The sequence below is a fragment of the Camponotus floridanus genome, unplaced genomic scaffold, assembly GCF_003227725.1.
Source record: "Camponotus floridanus strain SB8 unplaced genomic scaffold, Cflo_v7.5 scaffold83, whole genome shotgun sequence".
NCBI lineage: Eukaryota > Metazoa > Arthropoda > Insecta > Hymenoptera > Formicidae > Camponotus > Camponotus floridanus.
In genome coordinates, this window is record NW_020229853.1 from 865,217 (window position 1) to 882,339 (window position 17,123).

The following is a 17,123-nucleotide window of genomic DNA, read 5'->3' on the forward strand; positions in this document are numbered from 1 at the left end:
TTAAATATTTAAAAATTGATTTAACTACATAAGAATATCTTTCAAAAATATGATTTTAATGGAAATTTTCATAATCTTTTGTTTCTTTCATTTGTAAACTTTAATATTTAAAAATTGATTTAACTATTTACGAATATTGTTTTATGTACTGATTTTTAACAGACAAAAATTTTCACAATAAATTTTCAAAATGTACCTACCGTCCGGCATTCTTTTCCAAAAATCACTCGCACTCCGAAGAGTAAACACCAATGAACACACCGGTATGCGATTTTTTCAGGGTGGAAGGATTGACGCTAGCATCAATTAAAGCCTCATATGTCACTTCCAGCATAATGCGAAGCTGCTGATCCATTACATGCGCTTGTTTAGGAGGTATCTTGAAGAAAGAGGCATCAAAACTGTGAATATTTTTAAGTTTGCCAAATCTAGAAGGTAAACCGTAAAGGCCTGGTTTCCAACGTCCATCGTCCTCAGTGACCATGTCCGTCCCATTCATTAAATTTTCTTTAAATTATTCAATGTTTGACGATTCAGGCAGGCGGCCTGAAAAAATATCGATGTATTACAATATTCATTTTATAATAAAATTGTGATTGTATCACAACCATTCGAGAGAGGTATAATTACCTGAAATGCCCGCAATATCACCTTCAAAATATGTAGGCATCTTGATCTTCAAATAATTTGAGTTTCCTGAGACTAAACTAATTTTTTTATTCCTCTGTAAAAATAAAAATTCTTTCTTCTAATTTTAGCTTATACATATAATTGTTTTAATGGAATTAAATTACGTTCGTATTGTATAGCTTTATTTTTATTGAAGTTTCTATCGTAATATTTTAATATATAAAAAGACAAGTACACAATGAAAAATTATATTTTAAAAATATTAAAAAAAAATTAATTAACTACTTTGTTAATTTGACATTAATTTTCTTAGAATATAAGAAAAACTTACTGTTTAAAACTTATTTGAGTGATTTAATCAGGAAAAAGCTTATCTGCCACGCTATTTATGTTTTTAATTTTTTCATTCACTAATTTTTTACGATTGAGATGATTAAGATTTATCGAACTTCAATCTACAAGCTTTTTAGTAATGATAATCTTTTTAATTCATCGGTATGCTTAATTCTAAATTTAAGCATACAACAGCAAATGCTACAAATGTATTTACTAAATTCTTATAAGATTAAAAATAAGAATTAGAGATTAACAGTAAAAATTTATAAATATGAAGACTTTTATAGAAGAAATATTGAGAGCAGAATCACATACACACAATGAATGCCTAAATAATTTTGAAATTGCGTTTCTTTTTTATACTTCATTTTGTTATCCCTGCTTAAATGTCCTTGAATGTAAACATGTAAAAAGTTTTAATATCTCATTGTTTATTAAAAAACTTATTAACAAAAGAACAAATGAAATGTACTATTTCTATTATAACTGTAAATATTTATTTGTTTATTTTTTTAAATAAGAAATATTTAATAAAATTTTGAAGTAAAATAAAAAAAAAATTAAAAAACAACAGTTTTTATAGTATTAATATCATGCACATTATAAATAATATTACTGACAAGGAAAGAATCGAAAGAATTTCCTTCCGATTTTGATGAGCTTTGGATATGTTGTAGTCTGGATCAAAATAAAAAACACTTTTGTACGTGCCTATACGACCGTTACGATTAAGGGGATGAATGGCTCTTTAAAAAAAAATCAGTTTTTATATCTGAGCGAATACCGTTGGAACCATAAAAGGTACAAAAAAAATTTTAAATAAAAATTTTATAGTTTTGAATCTATGACAGTGTAATCAGATTTTTTCGATAATGATATATTTTTCGAAATTCGCTTCACCTCTCTTAATTTTGAAAATTTGAAAATTTTTCTTATAGCAAAATTTATAGCAAAGCACATTTAATGCAAAATTCAGCATTGGTAAAGTTGTATTCAAAAACACTTCTCACAAATTCTTCTGTATCGCTATATCGCTATACGCTGCCATTCATCTATGTGTTTCATGACGGGCTTATTATTCATGACACTCTTTATTCAGATATTCACAGAGATAATCATGAATTACCAATAAATAATTTATAATTTTTAATTATAATTTTTTTATATTACATATTTATATTATTTATGTGTTTGTAAAGTATTAATATATATGTCCTTCTTACAAATATTTTTCACGTTTATAAAAAAGTAGTATACTTTCATCATATAATTATATTTTAATTCTATTTTTATGTTATTTTTATGAATTTAATAAAGAGACATCTAAATTAAAAAGAAAGCATAAGTATAAGCAGGTAAAAGCATAGATAATAAGCATAGATATAAAAGCACAAACAATAATAAAAAATGAACTTTTAAAGTATAGTAATTTATATAATACATGCATACTTATTTTTATTCAATCGTAATAGAACAAAATTGTTAATACACTATATATACTAAACTGCTGGTTTGATTCACAACGATAGATAGCTTTTATAGTAATGCGTACGTGTTCCGATGGACATGTACATTGGACACATTTCTAAAATTATCTTATATTAATGTTATGTCCTTGATGTAAGCACAATTTTAGTTCGTTGCATAAATTATTGTTTTTCAATGTTTTATAGCTCGTATTTTTCTTGTCTCATACTTCCAAACGTTCTTTCTTATGAAGTCTGTATTGGATTAACTCTTTGAAATTTATAGAGTTGGCATCAGATTTCTAATAATTATGAAAAATATGTTTCTTTTGCATTTATATATATTTCGAAGGATTCAATTCTGACTACCATAGAATCCATCAAAGAGATTTTTCCGTGTTCGTCTAGATTCAGTTTCAGTGGATAAAAACCTTAATTTTTCTCATACGAGAGAATTAATCCTTTGATCAGCAGTCGAAAGTTTTTTTTTCATTTTTACTACATAAAATTTATAATTTAATGAAACTAAATGTGATTTTACATATTTTCCTGATGTACTAATACTTACTTTACATTTCTTATTGTTCTTGTATTCAAATGTTCATTTATAATTATTTATAAACAAATAATTCTGCGAAAATATGATTTTCTTTATCAGATTTGTTTCCTCGAAAAATATTTAATGTTAGAGGCTGAAAATTTTATTAAACATTCTTTATATATCAAAATATATAAATATATTATTTGATTATATTACGTTCTGTAAAAAATTATACTTTGTTATACATATAAAATGATAATATATTATATAATATTATCACTCTATATGCATATGTATAACAAAGTATAATTTTCCGCAGGCTAGATTTTTTTCTCATAAACAAATTACTTGTTTACTGTGAACTACTTGTTTATTGTAAAACTTTCTTTTTCTATACATATGTTATCCGCGATCAATCAATCACTCGATCGCGAAAGATCTTTGACTATGGAGTAACAATGGAGTTTTCAAAAACGTAGTAGATGTTTACGGAATTTTAGAAATCTTATTTTTTTCATATTTGTATACATACATTTATTTCTTTTTTATGGTGCCTGTATTGGAACAGCTCTTTAAAATGTTTCAAATTGGTCCCAAATTTCTAACAATTAATAAAAATATATTTCTTTTCGTCTCTATACATATTTTAATGGTTTTAATTCTGACTACCATATTGGATTCGTCATTTTGAATTTTTGAAATTTTATTTTAGATTTGTAATCAGCAACCCGAAAAACATAAAAAGTGTAAAATATTACAGAAATCCGTTAAGTAAAAAGAATTCAATCAAAGCGTTAATCAAATAGGCAAATTATTAATTGCCATAATATATAATAATATAATTGTTATAATATGTAGATCTAATATGACAAAATTATAGTATATATATTATTTACTGATAACACAAGCCTGCGAAGGTCAGTTATAAAATGCAGAGCAAGTGAATGTAATTGATTTTTTAACGCTGAAAACGAATGTGACTACAGAATTACCTTAGCACGTTTTCAGATTTTAAGTAAGTTGTGGTTAAACAGTCCAAAAATGGCAATTTTGGCCATTTTCATGAACTTATTATAAGAGAACTTAATATTTGGAAATATTTCTGCCAATGGCATCGTATAGCATTAGTCTTTACCTTTTCTGACTAACATCTCTTATTTTGAATATTACAGATTTAATATTTATAACTTATTTAAATATTCATAATATATTAAGCACATGTCTAAACAAAAAAATAATTCTTTTAACAAAATCATATAATCAATTTAGAAATATTTATTATTATTACAATTATCATAAATTACATTAAAATATAATCATTATTATAATTAAGATGTTAAAAAAAATGGTAAAAAAATTTAAGAAAAGTCATATCATTAAAATTAAAGAATATATTTCTCTTTCTGTAGATTTGCGATCATCTTTGTACTTCTTTAACTTGTTGAAGAATCGTGAGACACATTGTTTTTCGCTAATAAGTCTAATAATTTACTTAAAGTTAAGACATACATCTCTCGGAACGATAATAAGATACCATATTCTCTTTCAAGAATCTGTTTTATCTCCGTATAGCTTAGCGAATCGATGCCGAGATTGTCGAAGCTGTCATTGATATTTGCCGAGATGTTTTCAATACCAAGGATATTAGCAACGATTTGGATGATATCAACTTTGTCGTCGTTATTTGCAAATTTGTGTTTCTCGGCTATCACTGTAGACGATAATACTGGATATGGTTGTTGAAGAAAAATATCTAAGGTCTCAAGACAGCTGGTCATACGTTGCGGTAAAACATATCTTACATCAAAAATTGTATTCTTCATTGTATCTGCAAAAATCAGAGTATCATTTAGTGATATCGAATGTAAAAAATGATTACTGATCGCTTCGATAATCTGGCCAAAATAATTTATATATTTAAATATCTACAATAATTTGCACTCTTATTTTAATAATATTACGTTATTGTTATTAGTTTGCAATTATGTCCTATTAATAATATCTCTACAATTATTGTTTTATATATTTCTTGCAATAAAAAGTTGTTAATGTCTCTATTAATAAAAATAAATAATGTAATAAATTATCCTCTAAAAATCATATCATTATATTGGCTATGTGGATACTTTTTAAAGAATAAAATGGAAATATTTTTTATGTAAAGGATCTTCGATTCTTTTTCGGATCACATTGTTCCTTTTCATTTTATAAATTACGCCTAAATACAAAAATATAATTCCCATTGAATCTCATAAAAAGAAATAGAGAAATGTCTCACCAACAAACAAACCGACATCTCCTATAACACCCCATTGAATAGCGAGACCGGGCAAACCAGCAGTATGTCTTTGCTCTATTATTCTTTCCATAGCTGAATTTGCGAGACCATAATTGGATTGACTGGCATTGCCGCGGCCACACGATATGGACGAGAACACGACAAAATAATCCAATGATGGACAAGACTTTCTCGATATCACGTCCAGATTCTTCGTACCATTGATTTTTGGCAAGGTTACAGTCTCGAAGTCGGCCACTTGTAAGTTCTCGAACAAAGCGTCACGTAGAACGACGGCCAGATTAAATATACCGCCAACTGGAGCCAACCGATTACTCTCGTCGATTAAACATTCGGCGCCCGATAACGTCGTGATATCTGCAGCAGAGATGATGACTTTGATGCCATTATTGCGCCAATGTTGAACGCGGGACGTCTGATAACCAGTGCGTATTCCAGTACGTGACACGAGAACGATGAATCTAGCGCCGCGGGTGATCATCCAATTGGCCAATTCCAAACCAAATCCACCGAGACCACCGATCAACACATACGACTTGTCTGGATACATATAAGTACGTGGTATGGCCGCTACTGTTCTTAGCATTGGCAGCATATGTTTCTGAGGTTCTTCGTCGCGAATCTTCAGCAATACCTTACCGATATGATTGCCTGCCATAAATCTAAATCCTTCCTCGAGGCTTTGCTTCGAAAATACGGTCGTCGGTAATGGACGTACTGCACCATTCACAATTCCCTCCGAGATTAGTCTAACCGTTTTTCGCTTATCCTCGATATTTTCTAATAACAATTCTAAAAGTATACCATGATAAGAAGTATTCTTTAAAAACAGAGACATATCTATGCGATTGCCATTCAACATGTCGTGCTTCCCAATATCGAGGAAGCGACCGTTCTTCGCGAGGCACTGTACACTGGCATGTAGTTTCTCTTCTGACAGTGAATTCAATACTACATCGACCCCACGTCCTCGGGTTTCGTCCAAGATCAGCTGTTCAAAACTCGTATCTCGGGAATTGCCAATGTGCTTGTCGGTCAATTGCGAAAAGGTCTTCTTGAGATACAATCGTTTTTTCTCTGTGCTGACAGTAGTGAAGACGGTGCAGCCTGCGTGCAAGGCAATGTTGATTGCCGCTAGACCGACGGCACCCGCACCAGAATGAATCAGCACGTTTTCGCCCGTTCTCAATCGACCTCGTACAAACAGAGCATAGTAACTGGTCGCATAAGCGACCGGTATTGTCGCCGCTTGCTCCAGTGTCCATTTGTCAGGTACCTTCCAAAGAAAACCGGAATCCGGCAACACGGTGGTCGCCAAACCTCTAGATTTGTCTAATAAACCCATTACTCTACAGCCATCTGCGTCTGTCCCGGAGAATTCAAATCCCAATACATAGTCTTCTGTAACAAGTCCTAACGATGAGAGAACATCCGTTGATAGTTTACCAGTCGCCAGCAGAATATCCCTATTAGTATAAAATTTATCAATAAATATTTATCAACGTGATATTCGTTGTTTATATAATTTCGTCGTATTTTATATAGTTACATCGAATTCGTTATTTTTATCATTTCAGTCGCAAGAAGTGACTTTCGTTGAAACTTGCCTGAAATTTAATGACGCATAGTGCACATTACAAAGTGAATTTAGATATTTGCTCTGACAATACGTTAACGGACTTTGAATCCATGCTAAACTATTTAAATTTCCTGTCGTCAATATATCCACATAAGCGTGCTCTACTTCCGTGTAGTTATTTTTATCTAATTGCAAGTGCCGATAACTACCCCATTGACCACTTTTCAATACGTTAGCCATTAATTCTTTCTCTAATTGCTCCGCATAGAACTGCGAGAATAAATCAAATTTGGGAGCATTATTGTCCTGGATGAAAACGTAACGCACGTTTACCATCTCGCGTCGCATGCAGTTTATGAATCCGACTATACCTGAGAATAAAAAAAAACAAGATCTTTAATGATTCGCTGATAAACTCTCGGATAAAGCTCGAAAAAAAGATTTTTAAATAAATATTTCTAAACATAAATTTTTCATTTCGAAAATTATGTATAAACATGTATACTTACCAAGTAATTCTTCGCTTTGAGATACAAAAAGAACATCTTGTTTTTCACTGTCGCAATTTCTCAATGCCGCTTTCGCATTTGCTAACCATGAAAAATCGTTTCCTGTAATCTGTATTAAGATCGGTTCTTTTCTCACTTCTTTTCGTTTTTTCAATAAGAAATAATTCTTTCCCGTGGAGTCGATTTGCTTACTAATTAACATCAGATTCGCCTCTTCTAGTGCAATCTTTAAGTCGAATATACCAGTCTCCTCTAGAAGAATAAAGCAATTAGAATTTAAGGTAGCCGCTAGATTTTTGAAATTGATGAGAGTACGGCCAGAGAGAACTTCCGCTGCTATGATGAGATGCATATTCTGAGCTGGGAATGTATCATTTGCATCCCATTTAATTATATTAATATTAATGCCCCTTTGATCGAAACTTGTCCTATAATCGCACGCAGAACTGACGGCTACTTGTAAATCAACCTAAAACGATAAAAATGATAGACACGGATTTAGAATGCCGTGCATTTAAAAAAAAGTTTTTTTATATATCACAATTTGCATTTATGAAAATTGTATATATATGAAAAAAATATGTATCTTATACTATAAATCGCTTGAGACTATTTATCCAAGATTTTTGTTCACTTCTTTGACGTCGACAACAATTATTAAAATTATATAACGAGTACTTACAGTCATGAAGGGATCGCAAGAAAGAATATCGTGTACAAGCGGCACCAAAAACTCTTCCGCGGCTCGATTATCCGCAACTTCCATGGCCTTGATTCTCGATGTCGTTACATTTTCACATACAATTTGTAATAGTACAGTAAGTATGTGAATCTTTTGTCTCTTTGGATCTTTCAAGACCAAGCTGCGCGAATTTTCATAAGATACGAAAACGTAACGTTCATATTTAGGTTTAGTCTTCTGCTGTCGCTGAGGTGCGGTATATTTCATATCTCTTAATTCAATACCGCCTGATCTAACTATATTGGCATTTTTATAGTGATATATCGGCAATCCGCCGTTTTTCGGTAACTCATTGATCATTCGTTTATGAAGAACGGGATTGATCATGGCGTATCGACACTTCGAGCCATAAACTAATTTCCGGTCGTTTGACAACATTTTAAATTGAAACATGTTATCAATATACGAAGACCATTCATTAAACCAATGTAACTCGCCAACGGTGGAAGAAATGTCACAGCATTTTATTCCTTTGAAAATACCATTGTATTCGTATCCACGTAATCTCAATTCCTTATAAATATCCTCCGTATTCAATAAAAGCTCGGTAGACGGTATCGGGAGCGGTGGTAAGTTCAACTGATTTATCTCGATAGCTTCAGCGGCGCGGATGTTCCCGCTGGCTACAATGCTATTAGCTTCGAGGACTTCAAAATCTCCCTTTCCTTCGAAAAGTTTTATGAAAAATTTGATTGTTTTATTCTCCGGTAAGAAGGTAATGCGCTGAAGCCATACGTTCTCAAAGATTACTGATAGTCGGTCGAAATCGGTATCGCGTAGTTTCGCAAAGATTTGCCAGACCATGAATATGAAGCCGGCGCCTGGGAAAACAAATCGCCCGTCGATTTGGTGTCCCATTAAATATGCGTCTGTTTCACTCGATAAATTTATCTCTACAACAAGCGCTCCAGACGATTCTTTCATCTGATGCTTCAAATCGGGCACCGTCCATGTAGCAGAATGGTCCCATTTGATCAATGATCCAATCATCGGTGTTCCGCGACTGACAGGAAAACTAACTGACGGATACAGTTTAGAGATGTCGGGCTGCGCGCCGGCTGTGTACATCTTTCCTACATTAGATAGTAAAAAGATCAAATTATTTGAATGATTCTGCTTTTGGAGACCGATATTAGTCACCGTGGATGGTAGGGATTTACGCAGGATCGTCTGTAGCAAGCAATGTGGCGCGATTTCGATGGTTATCGCATTTTTCGGAATATGCGTAATCGCCTCCTGAAAAAGCACAGGTGACAGCATATTGTTCACGTGATACTCCGATGAACAAAATTGTGCGAGTAGACTATCCCATGCGGCCTCGGGTATCGAACTAGAAATCCATCTGGTAGATCTTTTCTTTGGCTTCGGCACAATCATATCGAGGGAAGCGCGAACTTTGGATGTAGCTGGAGCAATGTATTTGCTGTGATAAGCAACGCCACAGCATTTGATCATTTTGGCAAAGACATCTTTGCTCTTCAGTTCCTCTACGAACTTTTTCACAGATACGGATGGACCAGAAATGGTAACCAAATCCTCGGAATTATGACAGGCTGGAACGATATCGTTTAAACACATCTTCTTGACTTCCTCCCAATTCAAATTTGCCACCGCCATAGCGCCTGCTTCCAAATTGGATTCTATAATCGATTTGCCTCTGTAATAGGCTGCCAAAATTGTTTGCTCTAGGGTAAACGCACCATCGGCATACGAGCAACTTATTTCTCCAAGGGAATGTCCAATTATACCGTCTGGTTGCACACCCATAAATATTAACATATCGACGAGAGCGATTTGAATGGCCACGATTGACACGGTAGCAACCATTACGTTTTCGTATGTTTCATCAGTACCGTTAATGATGATATTCATTAGATCAACATCGTGCTCCTTTAATATATCGGCGCATCGTTGTAGACTACGCTGGCACGTTTCGATGTCAAGCAATTCGCGTTCCATACCCGGCCATTGAGTATTCATACCGGAAAATAAAAACCAAACGGGACGTTTCTCGTCATAATTCGCCTCGACAATCTCGCGCGTACTATCATAAGCGAGTATTTCGTAGCCACGAATGTTATGATTCGGTATGTTATCACTGTGCACGGAGTACAGTAGAGATAAAAACTCATTGTCTTGTCGATGCTCGTTTGCCTTGTTCAATAATACTTGTACAGCTTCTTTTGTACGGCCCGATACGGCGACCAGCTTCGGCAATTGCTGCTCGACGGTATCTAATGACATTTTTACCTTGGAATTGCTGCGCAGAATGACGTGCGCATTCGTACCACCGGCGCCAAATGAATTGATACCCACAAAACCGCCGTTCCATGGCGTAGCTTTGTCAAGTACGCGAATACGTCCCTTGGTCAACGCGGGAATCTTTGGATTTGGAGTAACAAAGTGCAGATTCGCCGGAATCACACCTGTTTCCATCGCAATCAGCACCTTGGCGATCGCGCACAGTCCACTGGTAGGTTCTGCGTGTCCCATATTTGATTTAACCGAGCCGATTAACAGCGGTGTCTTTCTGTCTTTGCAAAACAACTTATCGATGGCACCGAGCTCCTCCGGATCTCCCGCTCTGGTACCGCTACCATGCGCCTCCACGTAAACTATGTCTTTGGGATCAATATTCACCTCATTGTATATTTTCTGTAACATCAGGTACTGAATGTCACCATTCGGATACATGACACCTTCGGGCTTGTAGCCGTCCGTGTTTATCGTTGTGTTTATTACTGTAGCATATACTCTGCGCGCGTCTGTCATTTTCTGCAGGTATATTGCGACCACTGCTTCGGCTTTCACGTAACCGTCAGCTGAGATGTCGAATGATTTACATTTACCTTCTGTGGATAGCATATTTTTTTTATGATAATGAAGATAGTGAACCGGATTAAGCACAATATTCAATCCGCCAATGATCGCTGCGTCGCAATCGCCAGTGCGTATCGCCACGACTGCCTCATGCATAGCAGTCAAAGATGAAGAACAAAGTGTATCCACCGAAAAGCTGGGTCCAATTAAATCGAAGGTATAAGAGATTCTGTTTGCCATCATTGCTATGCTACTTCCGAGCCATTCATATCCTACAAAGAGATAATTTACAGACGATAATTTTTTTTATCTTATTTAAAGGATGTCTTGACTGAAGTTTAAAGTGTTCTTGTAGCAAAATTAAAATTTTAATAATGATCGGTACGCCATTATTAAAGGCAACAATTTAACTGAGTCTCTCATCATGTTTACTTTGAATTAATTTAATTAATAAAATTAATTAATAACAAAAAAATGTGTGCCATTAGAGGGTGTATGCTGTAAATGATGTGTAATAAAATTTTACATGTTAAAGAAATATAATAGAATTAATATTTCGATGTTCTGTGACCCTTCTCATTGGTGATAGAAGAACATTAAGTTAAAATAAAAACAAACAGAAAGAGAAACAAAAATAAACGAATTGAAAATATGCAAATCGTTACTTAGTATAAATAAATTTCATTTTAAAGGTCATAATATATATAGCAAAGAACACAAACGTGATTTAAAATCGTTCAGACTCTTTTTTCCTTTTTATGATTATTATTAATAAGTTATTAATCATAGTTCTTATTTACATTAATAAAAAAGAAAAAAATTTTTTTCTATTGTTCTCAAATTACCACGCTTTAACTCTTATTTGCCAATTTTAACATTTATATTAATTTTATTAAATAATATGATATTAATATAAATATCATGTATAACATATTATAAATCTAATTTTTAAACTTATATATGTTTTTGTGAAAAAGTAATGTTTTAATTATTATAATTGTATATTTATTTCAAAATCTTATATATGCTTTTTTTAATTGTGTAATATTTTAATATAAAGAATCTATTATTCTTTATGCATTTTTACGTATATTTCATATATGTTTAATATTAAATATTTCAAAACTGTTTTAGCTAAAAAATATCTTTTTATAATATAATTTTAATGTAACTTTTCATCTTGTTTCTTACATTTCTAAGATTAAATAAATAAAAATTGGTTTAATTATTAAAGAATATTGTTTCATAATATGACTTTAACGGGTAAAAATTTTCACGATAAGTTTTAAAATGTACTTACCGTCCGGCTTGGTTTTCCAAAAATCATTCGCATCGGAAGCGGAAACACCAATGAACACCCCGGTACGCGATTTTTTCAAGGTGGAAGGATTGACACCAGCGTCAATCAATGCCTCATGTGTCACTTCTAACATAATGCGAAGTTGCGGATCCATTACATGCGCTTGTTTAGGAGATATCTTGAAGAAAGGAGCGTCGAAACTGTGAAGATTTTTAAGTTTGCCAAATCTAGAAGGTGAACCGTAAAGGCCCGGTTTCCAACGTCGCTCGTCCTCAGTGACCATGTCCGTCCCTTTCATTAAATTTTCCTTAAATTCTTCAATGTTTGATGATTCAGGCAGACGGCCTGGAAAAATATCGATGTATTACAAACATTCACCTTATAATAAAATTGGTGTTGTATTATAATTTGTGGTAATATAATTACCTGAAATGCCCGCAATGACAATATCACCTTCAAAATAAGTAGGCATCTTGATCATCGAATAATAAGATTTTGCTTTAACTTTTCTATCTCTCTATAAAAATAAAAATTCTTTCTTATAATTTTAAATTGCACATATAATCGTTTTATTAAAATTGAATTCTTGTATTTTTGTTTTTACAACTTTTACCTCTTTATCTCTTTTAAACCTTCAAATTTTATCGAAATTTTCAGCACTAATAAAAATATATTAATACTCGATTTACAAATCGAGAATAATTTTTATTATTTCAAACTAATGCAATTAATATTAGAATATAATAAAATGGATAATAAATATACATAAATATACATAAAAAATATACTATTCTAGTTCTTTTTTAATAGGCGTTTCTATCTACATTTGATTATCGATTTTCATATATACGCTTACACATTTTAAAGTTTCATTAGGAAATAGCTATAAAGTTATCTATATTGTGATATTTTTGTAAAAAAAATTAATATCGGTTGTATTATAATCATCACGAACAACAAATACACAATCGCAATTTTTTATACAATCGCGTAATGTCTTTTTCTTTATTGCAATTCTGATGAATAGTTTTAATAAAGCAACGAATTGCATTTGACCTTCATTATTTATATGTTTATTTCACAACAGAAAACTTTGTCTGTAAATCTGCTTTATACGCGACACATGTAAGCAGTTATTTTTTAATAATGTAAAATATGGAGTACCACCATGAGACCGTTTTAGGAATTCTTGTATTGTACATTGGAGTAATAATAATATTTGTAATCTCTGTAATTTCTTATAAGCATCAACACTGTAGCAATTTGGAAATATTTATTTTTACTTATAGGTTTTACTATAAACGGAACCTCTTGGTATTTCATTTATTAATCTAATAATTTCTTATAAACTAGTTATACCGGTAATTATATCGTTTTGTTGTAATTTGTGTTGCATCAATATGCCACGTTCCATTCCACTTTTAAAAGTTTACCATTTAAATTCTCGTATTCTAAGCAAGAGAAAGATCGTGAAACTATTTTTAGAACATTGTTTGGTAAGTGTCGGAAATATTGAACAGACTCAAACCAGGTGAGTACCAAGTTGAGAGATATTAAGAAAAACAAACGAACAAAATTGCAATTCAAATGTTCTGATTCACACATAAATTTATTTAAAAAATTTTAAGCAATATTTATTATGGAAAATGATTTGTTCGGAATTTAATATGAATATTGCTATCAAAAGAAGAAGATAATGATTGAAATAATCTTGTCTTAAAATTCTCTTGAGAACTGGAACAGAATAATGAAAGCCATGTTCTTCAATTTTGCTTTCCAGTGGAATAAATCTTATATATAACGCGGCATACGATGCATATATTTTGACAGTTTGATTGCCATAAGCCTTCTATTGATGACATCAATGACAGCATACACAGAAAACGGAAAAGTTCGAAATTTAATATCAAACTAGTAATAATATCTTTTTCGCGACACCGCCATTCACGCAATGCATTCTATCAATCCCAATTCCTCCGTTAAAATCTGACATAAGATTTAAAAAAACAATGTGTTTCTTTATAATCATGACAGGATTATCGGGACTTGCTCTATTAGCATATTCAATACATTCATTTGAAGATCTTAATTTTAATTCATTTTCGTAACGATAAATATGTACTGAACCTCTTGGAATAATTAAAACGTGAAAATTTACCTTCACAATAACTATGAAGTGTGACCATAGTCTCCATTAAATTGAACAAAGTTTAAAAAATCACTTTTGATTGGCAGATCAGCAATTTCCACTAATAGTACACCTCTTACCGTTTTTAATTCAATATTATTACTGAGGAAATATTGCGTCTTTTATACTACTTTATCTCGACTTGTTTATCATATTTTCGTGAAGAACATGTAAAAAATTTTAATCATCGCTCATTATCGATCATTTCATCGATAATTTATTATCAAATAAACTTCCTATTATCAAATAAACTTATGTAATTTGCAATTAACAATTACATATTTTTTCTTTGAAACAACTATGTGTTTTTTACACCAATTGATTTCTCTCATTATTTTGTACATAGAAGTATTAAAGCAACATAATCGAAAAATGAATATTTTACTAGATATATTACGGTTTATGTTAAATTAAGAAATAATTTCAAGCCTCATAACTCGAAAAGTACTCAATAAAAAAATATTTTATTCTAGTGTTTTGGAAAGCTCTGATGAAAAATAGGGGGTTCCATTTAAGATTTCAAACTTGCCCCCCCCTCACCGCCCAGGGGGAGGGGTGGGGGGGCTGATTTTAACGTCATTGTACGTCCCCCTCGAAATAACGAATTTTGATTCTAACCATTTTTTCGTAGTGTGCTTATTTTTCGAGTTATTTGGCTGCCTAAGTTAAAATGGGTCACCCTGTATAATTTTTGCGTCATATATAAATATGTATAAGTAACATGGATTTCTGTCAGTTTAATATACATGGATTATAATTATACATGGATTTCTGTTAGTTTAATATATAATACTATATAAGTCTTGCGTCATATATAAATATGTATAAGTAACAAATATAGTTCAGATACAATCATACATAATTGTATACGATTCTATATAAACGAGAAATTTTGATCGAAATTTATATGTATCTTTCCCTCAATGCACTCATGAACAACGGATAGGTGAAACATTTTGTTTTGTGCTTAATGACCCGGTAAAAAAAGTTCATGTCTATTTATATAAAAAAAGTAAAATTATATACAGTCTTATATGATTATATATAATATCATATATGATTTTATTACATCAGATTTTTACGTTTTTGTATATGCTTAGATATGATGTCCATCTCTGACCATTTCTGATCTCTGACCATTTCATAAAAAATTAGATGTTAGATACCTACGTCATTTTGTTCAACAATCAGACATAGTTAGATAATGATATCATATCTAAGCATGTATAAAACCAAAGCAAAGGTTAATTTCATGTACGCTTTGATATAAATTATATATGATATTATATAAATAGTGAGACTAGGCCGGTTCTAACCCAGGACCTCTCAGGGGGGGTGAGGCGCGAGGGGAACCGCGGTGCGGGGAGAGTGACGTCACGCGCGGGGAAGGAGGAACCGCGGCGCGCGGCGGGTGATGTCACGCGCGGGGAAGAGGGATCCGCGGCGCGAGCGATGGACGAGGGGGTCCGCGAGGTGAAGGAGGATCCGCGGCGCGACCGATGGACGGTGGTGTGAGAAGGACAGCGCTACGTACGGGGAAAGGATAGTGCAAAGTGTGAAGAGGACAGTGCTACGAATGCGACAAGGACGGCGTTAACGTGGGACAAGGACGAGTATATTCTAAGCGAAAGAAAGAGAACGATAATATTTTAAGACAACGCTTGCGAGAGAGAACGATAATATCGCAAAGACTTGCAACTAGCGCGTGCGAGAGAGAACGATAGCGCGAAAACGACATGTACAAGGGAGAACGATAATATCGCGAGACTTACAACTAGCGAGTATGATAGAGATTACTAATTCTAAGCGCGAGAGAAAGAGATAGACTTACAACTAGCGCGAGACTTATGATTAACGCGCGCGAAAGAGAGAACGATAATATCGAGATTAACGCATGAGAAATAATGATACTTAAAACTAGCGCAAGAGAGACGCAGGGATGGGAACGCGAGGAGAGGCGCATAAATAATTAGATTTTTTTTTTTTTTTACGGATATAAAATACATTACTCAAAAAAATTAAAAAGGAACAAAAAATTTTAAAAATTTTTTGGGTCATTTTTGAAGCGCTGTAACTTCTAGACAAATGATCGTACAGAAACGAAAAAAAAGCATTTCGAAGCTTGAAATCTCTAGTTTATAAGCCTTACATGGAAAAATTTTTTTGGAGCTTCCGTCGAAGAGCAAACAAAAGAAATATGTCGAAACAAAAAATTTCGAAATTTCTTTTCAACTTTAAATGCATCCACGGACTTGAAAAAATTTTTTGGGACTTTTTCAATACTAAGGTCAGAAAGCCTGATCATTTACCTTTAATTCGCTTTTTGAACGAACTCTGTACGACCATTTGTTCCGATGATATCGACGATTGAGTGAAAAGTGACCATTTTGTCTTTAATCTCTGATATCTCATGAACCAATAACGCTACAGGAAATCTAAGGACGGTTCTGAAAACTTGAATAAATTATCTAAAAGCACTTTTCATGCGTTTGAAGAAAAAAATTTTTTTTCACCTCTCACATTGGTTTGAAAAAAGTACAAAAAAGTGACTTTTTTTGCTTTTTCAGTGAAGCTACTGCACTTTTGCAAATAATCACAAAAAGGCTAATGTTTTCAAGTTTTTTTTAAGCTTAATGTATCCCCAATAGCCCTGTAAAATTTCAATGCGATCGGTTCATTCGTTTTTCTTTCCCGAATGATCAAACTTTTGAAA

The 17,123-nt window shown here is 32.7% G+C and overlaps 1 protein-coding gene across 1 annotated transcript; it reads right to left on the reverse strand.

The window, feature by feature from the left end:
* Window positions 1-4,355: 4,355 nt before the first annotated feature.
* LOC112639698 (fatty acid synthase-like) lies at window positions 4,356-14,477 on the reverse strand. Its single transcript, XM_025414563.1, has 8 exons — window positions 14,381-14,477; window positions 12,649-12,739; window positions 12,223-12,567; window positions 8,043-11,194; window positions 7,361-7,829; window positions 6,880-7,222; window positions 5,252-6,738; window positions 4,356-4,801 (listed from the first exon to the last, which is right to left on the reverse strand). Exons 2-8 carry the CDS (start codon window positions 12,701-12,703, stop codon window positions 4,407-4,409), a joined length of 6,246 nt encoding a protein of 2,081 aa, XP_025270348.1. The 5' UTR covers window positions 12,704-12,739; window positions 14,381-14,477; the 3' UTR covers window positions 4,356-4,406.
* Between the last annotated feature and the right edge of the window lie 2,646 nt (window positions 14,478-17,123).

Bases quoted from the DNA above. Each gene is read 5' to 3' on its own strand.
- LOC112639698 (XM_025414563.1), bottom strand. From the start codon at position 12,703: ATGATCAAGATGCCTACTTATTTTGAAGGTGATATTGTCATTGCGGGC. The intron at 11,195-12,222 runs GTAAGTACATTT...ATCTCTTTGTAG, and splicing joins TTGGAAAACCAAGCCGGACG to GATATGAATGGCTCGGAAGT. The intron at 7,223-7,360 runs GTAAGTATACAT...TTTTATTCTCAG, and splicing joins TCAAAGCGAAGAATTACTTG to GTATAGTCGGATTCATAAAC.